The following is an 18,043-nucleotide window of genomic DNA, read 5'->3' on the forward strand; positions in this document are numbered from 1 at the left end:
ATCAAATGCTCGAAGTGATGCAACTTAGGAAGAAAGCCCAAGATACCTTGATAACAGCTGTCATTAAAGATAGCATTTAGACAAATATGTGTGATGTGTTTGGTGAAGTCATTTGTTCTTTAATCCGAGGTAAAGTTTATGACTGATGTAGTATTTTACAACATGTACCAATAAACAGCCTTTTAGTTAGTAAAATGTAGGTCCATTTTAAAATGATGGAGAATTTTAATTTCACGAAAGCTGTGAGGTTTCTTAATGGATGTAATTTATTACCTTATACAGATGTTTGGCACAGTTGATAAGAATTTGCTGCTTTGTATAACAACAAAATTATCCATAGGAAACATAATGACCCTAACAAAGTATACTGAAAACAAAGAGTTTACTTTAGGAAGAATAGGAAATGAAGTGTAAAAATGAAACAGGTTTTTGTCTCATTCTAAAATATAATTTGAAATCTGAGACAAGCATAGAGAAATACACTTACAAAATCGTTATACAAATTTCTTAAAAAAAGTACACATAACCTGAGAAACAAAAATATAACAAAAGAGAGGCCAAATTCCATTTTTGATGTACCCTTGATATCTGAAGTATTTTTCTTACATCTTTTTTTTTTGTCCAAAGCAGCAATCAAAATATTTGGACCTGATCTACTACATCTAGTGCTCAGAAGTGTATTGTACATTACTATTACAATGAAACCTTCCTGGAACACATCAACACTGGCAACCAGCAGAGTGCAGATCTGTCTTGCTACAAGGGTACTTTCCTCAGGTACAGTCCTCATCTAAAACTACCTCCACTTCTCCCCAGTGGTCTGGAGGAGTTTTTTTTTGAAAGATGACTTTGTTGCTCCTTCCCAGAATCAAGTGAGAATGTTTCATTAACAGCCAAGGGCACAGAGGATTGATTTTTGGTGGGTAGCTAGATAAGATTTCTTGCTTATTACTGATGTTCTTCATTGTTCCTCAGTAAACCTGCTCACGAAGTGTTTATAGCTGCTGAGATCCCTCAGAAGAATGCTTTGGTACTTTGTGTCCAGAGGGCTCATACAGATGTTTTTACTACCCGTTGCCTCTTTTTTTTTGGCATCTTTGAGTTTTTCCTTGGCTCAAGCTCCCCTTCATGTGAACTCTGTGATTTATCTCTGAAAGAAAGAAACAAAAAAGTAAAACAAAACTGTAGACAAAGTTTTTCACAGGCTTGTGAACCTCTCTAACTTAATTCACCTTGATATGTGGCAAAAGTAGCTTTTTATCCAATAACAATTTTTGCACTTAAGGATTTTAGCTGTCTCTGTTTAGCCTGCCAAAGCTAAGCTGCATAAAGATAAGTGTCCCTTTGTTGTGTCCCTGCTCCTGATGCGTGTATCCCATGCTGGCTGTGGGAAAGCAGTGCGTGAAAAGGGTTGATGCCATCAGGGAAAGGAGCCACCTTCTGAAGCCAGTCCCAGGCTGAGGTCACTCAGAGGATAAATACTTTTCTCCAAAGGCCTGTAGCTCCTGAGAACCAACTGTTTGCTTTGCCTGTCAACAGGATTTTCTCTGCTCAATATATCAAGCCCCAGCGACCAGCTGGCTGGTTTGATCTGCCCGTAGTAATCAGATGGCATCTTTCAGATTTGGGGCTATTTTTCCTCCTCCAGTTAGCACCCCAGCATAAGCCAACTGAAACATCTATCATTGTTAGAGCTGCTACCCCAATCAGCCAAAGACTGGCACTTGCCTTTGTTTGTGAAATAAAGGTGGTAGTTAAAAGCCTAAATGCCACAGGCCATATTTTGGTTGCTACACGTTAGCCTAGTTCCAGTGGATTCAATTGCCTGTGCTGATTTATGCTGTGACTCAGATTTTAAAAGCTACTTAGAACAAATTTGGAAACAGTATTTTTCATTTCTCTACCTAAATCAAAGTTGTTTATAAAGAATGTCATAGCGTAGACATGCAAACTCAGATGACTTTTGTAAGCTTAAAATTAGTATGGGGGGAAAAAAGGCAAGGTGCATGTAAGTAAATACTAAGGGATGATCAGCTTATGTAGGTGTTATATTTTGTTTTCGTCTGACATATTTGCTTTGGAACTAGATTTTGCCCTTCCTTCCCTCCATCCCTGGCTTTTTCAGTACGCATATTTTTTTTTTCTTTTTAACTTCTAATGTACCTGTGTAAGCCAGAAGTCTGTCCAGGGGGCTCTTCAATATTTTCCTGAGAGTCACCTTTGTCTTCTGATTCTGGAGACTGAAAGTTCTTTCTTTTTGAGTTTGTTTTTTCTCCTGCATAGACACAGATATGTGGTTTAAAAACTTCCACAGATCTTACAGTTTGTTTCCTTCTGATTAAAATAAAGCAGAAAAATATACTCTCATTGCTGGCACACTGACACTTATGCATATAGTTATGCCAAGGGGCTGATTCCAATTTACATTAGGAGCGAGTACTGTTGTTTTTGACTATCCATTAGTTACCACATAGTAGATCTTCAGCTTGCAGATTTGCCAAACTCTGAAGTGAACTGGGACAGCTGAAAACTATCATGCATTTTTCTTAGCATATTTTCTTAAAGTCATACGTGTCACTTCATAATCTTATGTGATTTAAGACAAATCAATCTGCTATTAAGAAGTCACAGTTTCTAGGACCTTGGGCAAATCTCCCATGTGCATCCCTGGGGTCAGCATGCACACCAGAGGAAACATTCTTAGAAAATGATCAACTGAGAAAAGAGCCTTCAAAACTGCATAGCGACTGAGCTACTTTTCCTTACTGGGAACCTGTCTCACCATCTTTCAACAGTAATGTAAAATGTGTCATTTCAATATTGACAGAAGGATTCTACAGGTCAAAAAATGAGAATGTTAACAGTCAATTGTGCCAAGGGTGGGTTAAGGAACATAACTGCTAGGCTGACAATTTGTCCCTAAGTGTATGCTGAACTAATGAATTAGTCTTTTTTTATTTAAATGGCAGGAAATTCACCTGATTATTTAAGATTTCCTGATTAGGTAATATTTTACTTCTAGGTAAGTGTATGGGAAGGCTGATTCTGGCATTCTACCCTTAGAAAGAAAGCTGGGTGACTCAGCTCTGTTGTCCTGCAAAAACTTAGTGATAAAGCTGAAGAGAATTCTCTTGAAAGAAGACGATAAAAATGAAAACAATTATGGCTTGAACAACTGAGTCAAAGACTTACCTCAATGGACAGAATGTCCTCTACAGGCTAAAGAACTACTCCGGAGTGAGGAAATGTGACGTTTATTTGTACTTCTGCTACCAGCCAGCTGGATGACCTTAGAAGGTCACCTTACTTCTCCGTGACCAAATTTCCCCATCTACTAGCAAAATGGCATGGACAAAAAAATCTCTTCTAAAACCATATTGCGCGATATGGCAAGATAAGCACTTATACATGGAATGAAGTAGCAACTTCCAGGAAGCAACGTGGTTTTGCTTCCACTGAATGTACTCTAGCAATTAAGCACTGCTACTCTACTACTAATTAATGGATGAAATGTCCTGGGACATATTTGCTAGAGGAGTTTATTCAGAAGAACAAATGAGAGCTTCAGCCTACTGGGAAATCGAATCTAGTATCAGTGATGTAGAAAATTGCTGCAATATGGGTAGGACAGAATACGGCAAGTAGAATAAAAGCATTTTCTTCTCTGTTTGAAAAAAGAATTAGGTATTTTACAACACAACCCAAAAGACTACTTACTTCTAAGTGCTTTTGTCTTGTTTTCCCTTTTCCTATGTTGACTTAAAGATGCTACGAAGGGGAATGTATTCTGGACCAAATATCAGCTGGTCCATTTCGGAATTGATTAAAATATGAATTGCCTATTCATACCATCTCTTTTCTAAAATATGGTATCTACGCCACCAGTCTGCTGACATTGTCCTAGGAATAAAGCATTTAAAAGAGTTTCAGATTGTACCAACCTGTTGGCTTGCTCCTTTTGGAAAGCTGCTTCTTCATGGCAAGCGGAACGCGGGCCAGTGCAGCTAGCTCTGTGACAAAGTCTTGCTCTGCTTCCTACCCACAGAGATAAAACAGAAGTAATTAACAAAAATCAGCTGGATTATGATGTCATTCTACACAGGAGATAACAACAACACTAACAAAAAAAAGTATGTCATATGCCATTGCAGAAACACAGAAAAGAGTAGTTAACATTACTAATGTGCTTCGATGTGCTTCCTAGCGCAGATTCAGTGAGAGCTAACTACAGCTTCCAGTTAACAGCAGTTGGCATGAACATGTGTGATGAGGAGCAGGAGATCTGCAGTCCAGCTATATTGATGCCATCCACATGTGGCCATGGTTCCCTTAACTGTGGCTATGAACTCAAGTGCACTAAGGTGTATCCTCCATCTAGCTAAATGGAAAGAGCTGCCCTTGCAACCAAGAAGTGAGTGTGTACTTGCAGATAGACTCAGTATAGAACTGTCAACAAGGCAGAAAAACATACAGTGCTTGCTCCATGGTGTAGTGTTCATACATAATGTAATTGCTATTTGTGGGCAACTATTTAAAGCTAGGAGTCTCAGCATTGATTTCAACCTGCTCGTAGAAAAGACCCACAGAACCTGTCAGATGTTTTGCCATTGTCTGCTTCAGATCCATGAGTCATTTTGTCCTAATTTACCTGCAGCTGATTCTCCAGCTCAGTTTGTAGCTGATGCAATCCCAGTATCTTCTGTTTCAGGGACTCCAGGCGAATCTGCTGCTGCAATTCAAACTGAGCCCAAATCTTCTTTTGTTGCAGCACCATTCTAGGAAAAGAGAAGAAATTTAAGGTTTACCCATGTTGAGTTCAAGGAAGGAATACAAAGCATGTGCAAAATCTACAAAGATTTTGTAGAGCGAAAGGCTCATTAACAATCTCTCTCCATGCAGCAGACACACCCAGGAATTGCAGGAATTGCAACAGGAGTTTGGGTTGTCCATAGCTGGAATTCAGTGCCCTGATGTTAAAGAAGTCTGCTTTCAAAACCATGGTATAATTTCCGCTTATAATTTTACTGTCTAGTTGCCAAAGAGACAAGCTGTGAGAGCATCAGGTGGGAAGATAAAGCATTAAGAAGTATCTATTTCACTGAAGCCTCTTCAGTAAGAAGTTAAGACTAAATCAAAAATTTGACAATGCAAAACCTGGCATCTGGAGCATTGACATCTATATTATTGGATTGTTTTATTTTGCTGGTTAAAGATTAATACAGAATAGCCCAAATCTTTGTCTACTCCTTAAATCTTCTTTTCTCTTGCCTGAGTTGTCTTGCAGTAACATTGTCTATCAGCCACTCCGGTCCTTCAGGGAAGGAGGTGCTACAAACTCTTCTACAGATCAGCTACATATCATTAAGTTGCCTTTGTCATGGTCAAGGTTTGCAGAACATTACCTTTCAAAATTTTATGTTTGAAGTTGTGATCATAACCCTGCACCAAAGTTCAAAACATTCAAAAGATTTTCTATTCAGTTTAATAGGGGAGAGACAAATTAATGGAAATTTTGCCATTGACTTACAAAGGTCTGGGATTTGACCCTCGAAGATATCATAATAGCAAGAGGAAATGGGGCTTCATTCCTATATAACGGTTACAAGATCAACTTAGATACAAAATAACTTCCAGCATTTCTGCATTTTCTGCTTGCATGAAGGCCATTTGAACTGTATTTTTTTTTAAAATATTGGATTATATTTTTGGAGAAAGCATTGAGACAACAGCTAGCACTGAATTTGTACATTAGAATAAATGATGAAGTTGATATTGCATGACTAATGAATCTTTTCTGAGGCCCTTCATTACCTGAATTAATGTCTAAACTATTTCAAACAAGGATGAAAAAAAGAAAGTGGGCAATGATTTCTTTCAGTTTAGAAGCAGCAGAGTGTTTGGAAAACTATTAACCTTTCACTACATCAAAATTGTAGATGTTATGTTCTGGATAATAAATAGAAGGATTGCAAAAATGTATCACAACTCCTGCCAAGTCTTGCAGACACAGAATATAGCTTTTTACAATGTCAGCTCATTCCTTTGGATTTGCAATGCTTTTTTTGTTTGGACTTTAAGTTTTGTAAAATCATACTTAATTCATTACTGATTTTAATTTAATTTACATTAAAGGAATTTTGCCCTAAATTTAGTGCACGCAAGCCTTCAATATATTGAATATTCAATATATTCAATATTCAAGCCTATATTCAATAAAGGCTTGAATATCCAAAGTATTCATTGAAATCTTCATATTCTGATTATTATTTATGTGCTTGCATTTATTCAACAGCAAACTAACAAGTATTTTTGATGCTTAAGGTGCTTAAGAGATGTAATGAATTGAACAGCATCAGTTCTCATCCTTCATTTATTTCAAATTTCCATTAAAAATGGCATATATCCTGGAATTGCTTTTTTTATTTGTTTACTCTTTAACTATCTATGTATAGTTCTTCAGTGCTTAATTAAGAGTATTAAAATGTTCAACAAGAACAGAATTTTTTATGACAAAGGTCAGACATATTTAGACAACAGATACTTCCTTACTTGCAAAGACCAAACATAAAATTCAAAACCAAGACATTTACTAGGCTAGACATTCATACAAATCTACAATAAGTCACATTATTCCTGCCTCTTCTTACCTTTGATGCACTGCAGACGATATGTCCAGGAGGCCTTTGTTCAGTTGCTCTTTCAACACCTGTTCATTCTCTTGTTTCTTTTTAAGTCTGCTCCTTTCACTCCTTTCTGCTGAAATAACATTTCTGTAAAATCTTCTGCTCAAAATTACAAACTCTACTTTGAACTGGGACAACCTTTCAGTTTGTTTTGCATCTGCACAAAATTAATTAATTTTGAGGTGGTCCTTCCATAGTCATTGCTCTTGAGGGATAACAAGTACTTTTAATGAACACCTGCTCTACCATTGTAATTTGTTGAATAATCAGATACTACTTTGCTTCATTTAGTTCAGATGCTAATTGCCAGGGAATTCTGATTTTTATCTATTCCTCCCACTAAGCTGACTAATTAATGTGGAACTCAAAAGAGAAATTTTATGGTGAGATCTTGATGCCTTCTGCAGGACCCAAATGAAAGCTGCAATGTCAGACATCAGCTAGCTTTCCTCACATCTGCTGTCGCCAAATTTTGCATTTTTGGAGAATGCAGAGGGAGGCAGGTGGATGAGTATGCAACAGGTCGGGCGAGAGAAAGCTCCTATGCAGAACATCCTACCTTTTCCTAGCACCTGGGAAGACTGGCAGACACCTCTCCTGCTGATGCATCACCCATGAGAACAGCTACTGGTTACCTTCCAGGCAGGCTGGGCTGGCCAGAAGAGGGGATGTGTTCTACCCTTCTTCTAATGGTTATGCCAGGCAGATCGTAAGTTAAAATTCACAAGGCCAGCAGATGCACAATGGAGCAATATCCTGCTGTGTGATATTAGGAAGATCCTTGCAAAGGGATGTTACAACGTGATGGTCCTTACTTGGTGGCCTGCAAAGTCTTTCTCATCTGTTACTCAGTGAAGTACAGGATCAAGTTCCTAAGTGCATACGCTGATTACTGGGCTGCTATACAATAAATATGTGGCTCTAATGCCAATGTTACTTAGGAAAAATCCCGGTATTTTAGACGGAGGTTACAAGGGATTTTGTAAGGATAATCACTCCCTCAATGCAGTAGTCTTGTTTGGAGACCATCTGATAGATCAGAGTCTTTAGAAAGGTTACAACACTTATGGTCTGTCCCCACGCTGGGCTCGGGTGGGACGTGGCTGGCTCGCCTGTGTCCCAAGGGAGCACCTCCAGCCTGCCAAAACTTTTACACTAAGAAAGTGAATGCTATCTGCTAAAAAGCTGTTATTACCTCACAGTTGCCAACATGACACATACCTTGTAAGGATTTCAGTTGTTGAAGTTTTTTTGCTTCGTAACTTTCTGTGATTTTTCCTAATTGTTGGTAGTAGTTTTGCACCAGTCTATTGATATTGTTGTGTGTCCCGTACACACTTTCTACAGCTGTTTCCACCAGCCTCTCCTGCATTAAACAAAACAAGTAACAGCTCATTTTCTAAGTCAGAAGTGCTTAATATGCCTAAAACTGAAGGCCTAATACAATTTTGTTAATCCATGTAAGATTGTGAATTTTATCCTTTAGAAATGTGGCATACTGACCTGCTGGAGAAAAAAATATTACTATACATTAAAAGAACATTTCATCATGAAAAATTACGGCAAAATCTTTCTAATGTGCCTCGTCTCCATCTAGCAAAGGATCATTTCTTTAACCGTTCAATCTCTATAGTCCATTTTGCCTTTTACTTGCAATAAATTGATATACATGTAGCATATACAAAATCTGAATATATACTTTCAATAATTTTGTTAATCTATGAATTGTTTTATTAATCTATACATGAATATTAAGCTATTATTCTCTGAATAATATTAATTAACCTTAGCTCTTGATTAACAGATAATCATCTTGATTTCTTCCTCATTTTTCTGATTCCCTCTGACATCAAGAATTTAAATTCTTTTATATTGTGGTGTTTGGCTTAACAAAGCCTGCCGAGTCATTGAAAAATACTGTACTTCCACACTGGTGTTAGTTTTTGAAAAGTTTGTAAAGGATCATTGGTTTTCAAGTGAGTTGTAATGTTTTTTTTGCTTACTCTTCCAAGCATAGACTATCAAATAAAGTTTTCTTCCATTTTATCGAAGTAGCTCTCATTCTGTTAAGGAAGCTGTTATTGATATTTCAATACCTTGAAGTCTGGTTCATCATCTGAACTCTTCTCTGCAGCTTCCTGCCGGGCTTGCCGCAGCAGTGTCTGTCCGATCACTTGCTCCATGTGTTGCTGAAGAAAATGAAGAGCTTCTTGGATTTCATTGACTAACTGCTGGTGAAATTCTAAATGTGTCTGCTGTGTTTCTTCCTCGAGCTTTTCTTCTTCTTCCAGAATGTGGGACTCCTGGCAGTCAGACAAAATTACAGCAGGTGATGTGTCACATAAATACGTTCATAAATGTACTCAAGTTCACTGTAAAAATATCCCATAATTTTTCAGAATGTTATCTTTTCAGTGCTTAGAATTATCTAATTTCCAGTGTAAATTTAAGTAAAGCCACTTAAAAAATTTGTCTTTCCCCCATTACTATTATTTCAAATATTAATTTTCCCTCTCTATTTTTTGCTTCCCTAACCAGAGGGAGCCTATCGTGGTGGTGCACTGAGCAGTTCATGATTGTATTTCTCAGTTTTGAACCTACCACCTGGCAGCTTTGCTTGACAACTCTCTTATTCTAGTATCAAAACCAGGAAATTAGAAACAAACGAATAACTGTTCTGTATTGAGATATTTTATATCACTTTGGAAACCTATGACTCACAAGACGCTATTTTTTTTCAGGGTGAAGAGTCTCTTGAGTTCTAGACTTCCAGTTCTGTTGTGTTATCTGTGAGATGGGAAGGATGGCAGCTGGCAGAGCTGTTCACTGTGCTAAAGGTGTGAGTATGAGCACAGATTTTTGCAGTGGTATTTGAATGCAGCAAATGTTTCCCCACTTTGGTTCCCTTTTAAAAATTTCTCATTTTTTAAGCAATGCATCTTCACATAATTGAGCATGACTGCAGGAATTATACTGAGTTCTGGTTTTGTGCCAGTATGTTCACGGTTGCAAAGTGGGTCTTTTCTAGCAACAGTTTTAAACCAGAGTTTGAGCCCTGCTTCGGACCAGGCTTAGGACTGTGTGTGATTTTGCTGTGTGTCTGACCAGCTGCTTCACAAAGAGTCATGATACTGTCCTGGAGTCCAGATGACTTCACACCCCAGTCTATGTAAAGGAACCTCAATCTACTTCTGTTTAGACCCATAATTTCAAAAGCATCAAGCTTTCACATTACTGCTTTCCCTGACAATTAACTTCAGTCCACTTTCACTCATGTGTCCCTTAGCACACAGTACTAAGTACTTTCCAGCATATCCTGTTCTTTCTTATGTGTACCCAAGTATTACAGTTTTCCACAGACTTTCTTCTTTTGAGTTGCTGATGTCCCTCTTCTATCAATATTCTCATTTAAGGTCAAAGAAAATGAATTTATTCTGGGGGATTCTTTAGAACCTGCATTCCTTCTGGGAAACAGGAAGGGCAAGTAGGAAAAGAACCTGCTCTGCCCCGGTTCATCCATGGGAAATAAGGAAATCTCTATTAACACTGGGTTATTCTCACATATCTTTCTTAATGGCTCGACATATGTTTTGAGATTTTTTTAAAGACAGTGGTAGACCATAAAACAGTTTCCCTTTTCCCAAAAGACCCAAATGCCATGTCATTATGACTCAGTTAAGCTTCTATACTTCTGTTTTCCTGAATGAAGCTTATCTTTTATATAAGATAAATAAATTCCCTCATGATGCTGTCTGCCAGTCTAAAATTGGCACAATCTCAAATTAAATTTAGCTATAAAATACTGTATCAGTACATCTAAAACTCTGGCTGAGTGTCCATAAATAAGCTTATTCCTTAACTTCTGGGTGTAGGTGTGCCTTTTGACAGAGAGAATTTTCCTATCTACTGAGAACTCGAACATTTTTATTTCTTGTGATCTCCTATGGCAGCTTCTAACGCCAGATACCAGAGCCTGTGAGAAGGGTGGAGGGAAGGCAGCAAGCACTGCACCCACCACTGCCTTCAGGAGCTGCCACTGATCTTCATCGTGGCAGTGGGAAGAGCTCTTCTGCAGGACGTGCTGCTCGCGCAGCTCCTGAAGCAAGCCCTTCTTCCTGGACATCCTCATGCGGGCCAGAGTGGCCATCCCAAGGCTGCGCAGAGTTACTTTCCTGAGCACCGAACACAGCAGGAGCTCGTGTTTTTGCAATATATAGTTCACAGACCTGTAAAAAAGACCGTTACCAAGAAAAGAACCAATTTTAATGGTTAATTAAGTTAACTGCTTGCTGATTTTGCAAGCAGGTTCTGCAAAGCAATTGCACAAAGATAACAAAATTTTTATTTACTCTGTGTAATATTTTCCCATACAAAGCATGTCTTAGAATGCTTTTTAGTTATAAAGCATGGGTGGCATGGTACCAGACTTCCAGTTCAGTCATGCCAAAGTTAAATTTGTGTGTATGTGTAAGGAATCATAAGCCCTCTGCAAATTACTAAAGTATGGGAAACTCAGAAGTTGAAAAATGCGAAAAAATATGGTTGAACTGAATCTATAGTAATTGTACAGTAAATTGTAATCTGGCTGAAGAAGCTGTCACCTCCTCACTGCTTTCCTCAATGGTCTGTGCATTGTTTTTTATTGTGCATGCAGTTTTACAGCACAGTTTAGTGATAAAACCATACTTACTCATCACTGAGGCCTCCTACTCTGCTTACAACACCTTGAATCATCTTCTCTTGTGTCTCAGACAGATGTTTTTGGATTACAGCAGACAGGGCATACTCCTTTAGCCATAGCTAAAAGCAGGGGAAAAAAGATTCAATTTTAAAGTACTTTGATTTCAGTCATTCTAACACTATATTACGAATCAGCATTATTTTTTGTTAATAATGTTACAATCAATCCTCTCTTTGACATATCTAATTCATACTTAATTCCAATTGTTATACTTAATATTTTTCTTCATGCTCAAAGTCTGACTCAAAGCTCACTCAAAAGCATGTGAGCCTTTGCACTGATCTGGATCAGTTCTGAGCTGTCTCCTAAGATTTCCCAGTTTCTGCAAACAGACGACCAAGGGATAAAGAACAATGACGCACAAAATATTGCATTGACTCTTATCAGCATGTTCCAGGGGGCTTTTTGTTTGATTTTTTTCCCTAGTAGAGACTGTAGGTTTTATTTTCACTAACAAAACAGAGATAACCTTTTCTATCAGGCTTTTGTGTATAGTAAGGAGTACCATCTAATAGCTAGAAATAGTGATTGGGTGATTAGGTGTATGGATTATAAGTATACAGCTCCTTCAGGGTGATACTTAGATGACAGAATTTAATCTTTACAGGTTTTGATGGATTTTTCTTTAGACTGTTAATTTTTGGAGATACAGACTTTGATTTTATTTAGTATTTAATGACTATTAAGCCATAAATGAAATGACTGTGAGACCTAAACTCTATTATTGTTAGGTGAAGAGGATATTTTAGGCTAGCCTGGCAGTTGGATAAATGCAGACTGCTCACAGGCATAAGCAGAGCCCTAAATTAAATATAATAGGCTCTCTGACAGTTTGACTTCATGTTTTAGCCTCATTGGGATTGAATTTTCTGCTATAGTATACAGCATAACTGCACTAGATCAATATATCTCATCTCCTACCAAATCATTAGATGTGTAAGATGCAACCCCTGTCAGTAATAGGAGTGTTACCAGGCTTTTCTCTTTGTTAGTCTTTTCCTTGGGAAGGATGACCTGTGCGGGACAGAGGCTTCCTGTGTGAATGCAGAGCAACCTCTCCTGCGAGATATTGACCGTCAGGACATCATCAATTCCTTGTAAAAGCTAAGTGCATTTATTTCTTCAATAGCACATTCTCTTCAGGATGCACAACTATATATATATTGACTCCCCTTCACACAGAAACCCTTGCCAGAACACACGCTCCTGAGCTGGATCCTAGGGCAGGATGGTCAAGCAAGGATGGGCAGGAGGAGTCTATCCAGGTGGGGAAGCATCTGAGACCCCAAGGGTCAGATTAAGGGTGCTCAGGTCTACAAGTTATCATCATGGCAGGTGCCAAACACTTGTCTGGACAATGTTTAATGACAGACTGATTGTGACTCAGTCATGGCTTCCCATCATTTTCTGGAGACTTGGTTATTAATTGAGAAGTTATTCTTAGAGTGCCACTCTCCCCACGTACTCTCAAACAGCATGCAGATTAAACCTGAGGTTGATTGCCAAGACAGGGAAGGCAGAAGAGTTTTCTTTGATTTACAATTGGAATTGCAAATGTTACAATATCGCAGCCAAGAAACAAAACACTTCTGCTGCTATCAGTATATCCTGTCCAAAAAGGCACTCAGAACATAGATGGTTTTAGCAGGGATTGCTGTAGCTGTTTGCTTCTTACTGTTTATTAAGAAATAACATCGTTCTGTAATGGTGAACACAGACTTTCTTTTAAAGGCAAAGAATGAGTCATTTCCACTGAGAGTACTTCTAACAAGCTGTATGCAAAATATAAAAAAGGTCTCTTCACCCCTCTGAGGCCAATGGGACGCTTTTAATGCAATATAAAATCATCCCTGGTGCACAGCTATTAAACTGAACAGTGGAAATGTATCAGCCATATAAATAAGGAGAACTGATCTGGAGGAAAGAAATGGGGTGCATTTAAGAGGAGATGATAAACAAGGAAACCTTAGATGTGGACCAAATAATTTGGACCAACTATTTTGTCTCAGAAAGATCATTAGGAAGATGTTGAAGATGGCAAGGATAAAAAGGTATAGAGAGAATATTGTATGTTTTATTGGTAATAACACTTCAGCTGCTCACTAGCTAGGATGGGCTTGGAGGAGATGCATATTTTGTGCCTCCAAAATACTCAAAATTACCCATACAAGCACAAGTGCAGGATTGAAGATTCTCTGGGCAGAACTGGTGAGCAGATGCTGACTGACCTCTGTGGGTATCACACAGTGATGTGGAAATGGCTGGAAATCTCCTGACCTCCCTGTCTCTGGACACTGCTTGGTGTCTGGTCTGGCCACAAGTCACCTATGAGCTCTTATGGAGCAGAGCTAACCCCGAGTACTTTTCTTTGGTGAAGAACGTGTTGAATATATGTTGGGTAAGTAACAGAAACTTTTTTTTTTTGAGTTATACCCAGGTTCAATAGCAAATTAAACCTGGTAAGCTCACTCTTTCTGCACCTCCCAGTTTGACACTTGCAGCTCAGATTGCTTCAGGAAAGCCAAGGCAAGCAATTTTGCTCTAACGGCCTGTAGATGGAGTGTGATGCACACTGAATGCCAAGCAAGTGCATTAAACAAGCGCAGCACTTCTCCCTGCATAACTGGTACCTAGACAGCAAGGTGCTTCTACAGAAATTCTGAGACTGCTAAGATTTAAACCAATAATAGGATCAAAAAGTTTTAAGAAGCTCTTGTAAGGGGCTTGATCCAGCCTTCAGTGGTGTTAAAGATGTGCTAAAAAATGTGTTAAAGGTGTTAAAAAATATCAGACTTAAACATAACTATGGCAGTTCAGACTAGCTGAGGATCTGTTACCCATGTGAGGGAAGGGAAGGGCAGACACACAGCGGCACAAGTGATTTGTTTCTATTTGCATCACCCATGTCCTTAATCTTGTATGGCAAAACTGAAATGGGAAAGTGTGGTAACACTTAAATACCCTGGTGAAAAACCCTTCTGGTGTTAGACCAATTCTGTAAAGAAGATGACTGTGTAACCCTTAGTGCAGCATGTTTACCAAAAGCCAAATGAGAGACATAGAAAATGCCTAGTTAATTAAAAGGCTTGTCAATGTCAATGTAGATTTATGGGCTCTTCTGTCATGCTCATCATCATAACATCTGTGGGATATCCCAAATGACATGAACACCCTTTGCAAGTATTAAATCTCTCCTTTCACAAAGGGGAAAACCAAATTGTCCTTTCTGTGGGGTACAAGTACCTCTTGACTGTTTAAATGCACACGCTGCTGAGCTTACGGTAGGGACAGTTCAAGAAAACCACTTTAGTTTTTGAGCTGTGTGATGTTTTTGAGGCTTGTTTATATGGGAAAATGGCCAGTTTTTCTGGAATAGCTATCCGTTTGCACACTGTCTCTGGAGAGAGAGCAGACTTTTTTTCTGGTCTAGTTCAAACTATTTCTAAAAAAGCCACATGCTGAAGTGGAAATGGCACTTGCAAAGAATATCATCTTGAGGAATCATTTCCTCTGGAAATTTATTCCACAGAATCAGTCATCCTTAGTAAAGCTCTATTTGCTGTTCAGGCAATTTTTATGTTGAGTAAGACCTACCTGCTGGTGTTAGTAACCTAGAGAGCAATGTGGGAGTTCTGTCACTGCTCTGTGAATATCTCATTTGATTGCTCAGTAATTATTTTTAATGATGTCAGCAAAGCCTTTATTTATTTATTTTTCAGCCAGAAAGCCATCTACTTTATATTATGAACTCTATTGCAGACTGAAAGTGATGGAAAGTCAGTGGTCTAATTTAAATATGGCATGTTTAGGCATGACTTGAATATTAGAATCAGGTAACAGTGAATTTGCTACCCAGCAGTGTCCAGAGAGCTATCATGCAGCTGCTAGGTGCTAGACATTAGTCTTTTGATGAATCAATTCTTTTAATGCCCTGAGAAACAATATTGGAGTGCTGGTCTTTGCACTCAGCCACTCTTACATATTGAATCCAGTCAAGACAACAGCAAATGTGTAAACTGTGCCCGGAATAAAACCTTGGAAATGAGATGTTCCTCTGTATGGGAGCTACTAAACTACATCCTCTTTGTCTCAAGGACTGTTGTATGCATTTTTGAACAATGGTTGAGATTGAACAGGAGAGTGGAAGAACCAGAGCAAAGGTGCTCAAAACACACACTCTAATTTCTAGTCTAGTCATAAATTGCACACCAAAATCTCCTCCTTTTCTAAATGTGATTTTCAATGACAGTGGGTACCACTGTGATGCTGTCTGCCCCATGCACTGTGGGATACTCTTGGAGAGCACCCAGAGGATTGGACTGTTTAGGTCTCTCATGTGCAAGGATAGACATTTCACGAAGCTAAGCAAACCTGACAATGAACAGGCACCTAGACATTTAGGTTGGACAAAAAAGATACTGAAATATTATCTCTGATGAACAGGGGCAAAATAATAGGATCAAAATCCTATTATTTTGATAATAGGCAATATTTTGATAATAGAAAAAAAGAAGCCTTGAGGTGACACATTGTTTCATTAATCATGATAAGAATAGGTATGCCAAATTCCAACACAAAATATTAGCCAACAGTCCTACAAAATACTTGTGCTCATCCTTAACTTAAAGCACATGAAGAGACTCACTGTCTTCAGTGGTACTTAAAGATCCAAGATGCTGAGGACATTGTGAAATCAGAGAGAAACGTTGCCAAAAAAAATTTCTGTGCTGGCAGAGCTGTCAAACACTGTGCAGAGATGTTCAGTAGTTACTCTCTGACTCTTCTGTGTAAGCCTACGTGCACAGCATTTATATTCATTCCATACTGCAGTTCACACTGTCCATCCTGAGTCTGGACCTGAATGGACAATGTATTTGCAAGCAAAACATTCCCCAAAGACTAAATAGCTTAATAATTTATTCCCATTGCTCTTTTTAGAAACAGGGCTATCAGAATGCAATACCTCTTTCTCTTGCAGCAGCTGTTCCTGGAAAAGCTTCCAGCGTCTCTGGCAGTAGGTGTCCCATTTCTGCAGCTCAGGAACCAAGTTCTCCTGCCATTCCTCTTTCAGAAGTTCACATTCTCTTACAGACAGGCCGGTCACATGGGGAAGGGTCTGAAGAAACAGCTCCTTCACCAACTCTGCCAAAGCATTGGAAGCTTTAGAGCGCAGCTCCTAACAGTGGGACAAAGAGGGACAGAGTGACACAGGTAAGAACGTGAAACTTCAGGCTCCTTGGAGCTGTTTGTTTGTATGTCCATGTCTCTTAAACAGTGACTTCCAGAGCTACAAGCCAACAGCACTAATGCTTGAGTTAAAAAGACCAGATTTTGTAGATGGAGTCTGCAACAACTTACATACTTTGGTTTAAAGCACACAGGATTTATCTATAATGCAGTAGCTGCATTACAGTTGCAGTTATAACACAAGTAGTTGCATTACAGCTGCGTACTGCAGTAGGAAATCTAGAATCTTAACTGTCGGCCACACATTACTGCAATACAATTTCTTGGTGTACTGGCTATGGCGAGGTGATAAAAAGCCCTACTTGTTCTGACTGTTACTGTGGAAACAATCCTGCAGAGTGCAACACCTCACAAACATATTTTAGAAGATATTGATATAAAACGAATGAAAGCAAGAGAAGAAGAGTTAAAAGGGATAGTATCACATTTAGTTTGACAGTACTGATGTTAGTCAATTGTTCAAACTCATCCCGATGTGGAGCAGGTGCAAGGCTAGAAAAACAAGGATTTTCTTACGTTATTATTGAACTAGCCCCGTGTGAATGATTTTCAATTGCTGAGACTGTTTTGCTCACAAGTACTATTTGGGTGATTTATCATCTGGCATCCAAGCTACTAAGCCTTTCTGAAACATATAATTTCATTGTCAAATACACAGTGATGATGTGAGCTAGGTCCGCAAACTTGCTAGGAACTTAAGATCCTCCCCGAGGACAATGACTGAGTGCAGGTGGCCTTCCCTAGAGGAGGGGAGAAAGCAAAGACACTTTGAAAGGTCACACAGACACTGCGCCACTCCAGCACTGTGAAGGGCTGTTTTTCTGCAGTTCCACATGTTTTTACCAGTCCAGAAAGTTTTATTGCCTTCCTGTTTTTGTTTTTACTCTAAATCACCATTAGTCCTCTTGAAAACACTTCAATTTATTTCTTTTCCTTTAAAATATAGCCAATATTTTAAAAAGTTATTTTCAGCAAAAACAAGTAAGTCTTTCTAGCTGTTGTCTTCCCTTAAATATGAGTTTAATCACAGATATCTACAGAAAAACAGACATATTTATCTAAATGTCAAAAACTTTCGCCTGTTGCTTCTACACATAAAGAATTCCAGTGGAGTTGTCTGTTGTTTGGAGACATATTGGTGTAATGTACTTGTAAGAGCCAATTCTAACTCCTATATGTGGTATTGTAAAAGAAAGAAACAAACTGTAAAACAATACATTAAAAAAAGAAGTTACATTTGCAAAGTCAAGGTTTCAGAAACAATGAGTGGACAGAATTTATGCTGCATGTGAATTCTTGGCCCTGTGCATGACTCCACAATGATAAATATGGGGATCTTGCACTAATTCCACAGGAGCCTTTGTCCAGTTCA

At 38.6% G+C, this 18,043-nt stretch overlaps 1 protein-coding gene across 1 annotated transcript in view; it reads right to left on the reverse strand.

The window, feature by feature from the left end:
• Positions 1-368: 368 nt before the first annotated feature.
• The window catches only part of EVC (EvC ciliary complex subunit 1), a 46,452-nt gene continuing 28,777 nt past the window's right edge, over positions 369-18,043 (reverse strand). The window contains exons 12-21 of the mRNA XM_026034066.1: positions 16,388-16,600; positions 11,374-11,483; positions 10,699-10,909; positions 8,780-8,986; positions 7,905-8,049; positions 6,648-6,756; positions 4,649-4,775; positions 3,942-4,035; positions 2,164-2,275; positions 369-1,150 (exon numbers count right to left, since the gene is read on the reverse strand). Of these exons, the coding sequence (XP_025889851.1) occupies positions 1,051-1,150; positions 2,164-2,275; positions 3,942-4,035; positions 4,649-4,775; positions 6,648-6,756; positions 7,905-8,049; positions 8,780-8,986; positions 10,699-10,909; positions 11,374-11,483; positions 16,388-16,600 (1,428 nt within the window). The 3' untranslated portion in view covers positions 369-1,050. The remainder of the gene's footprint in view (positions 1,151-2,163; positions 2,276-3,941; positions 4,036-4,648; positions 4,776-6,647; positions 6,757-7,904; positions 8,050-8,779; positions 8,987-10,698; positions 10,910-11,373; positions 11,484-16,387; positions 16,601-18,043) is intronic.

The sequence above is a fragment of the Nothoprocta perdicaria genome, unplaced genomic scaffold, assembly GCF_003342845.1.
Source record: "Nothoprocta perdicaria isolate Ctin4 unplaced genomic scaffold, notPer1 scaffold_14, whole genome shotgun sequence".
NCBI lineage: Eukaryota > Metazoa > Chordata > Aves > Tinamiformes > Tinamidae > Nothoprocta > Nothoprocta perdicaria.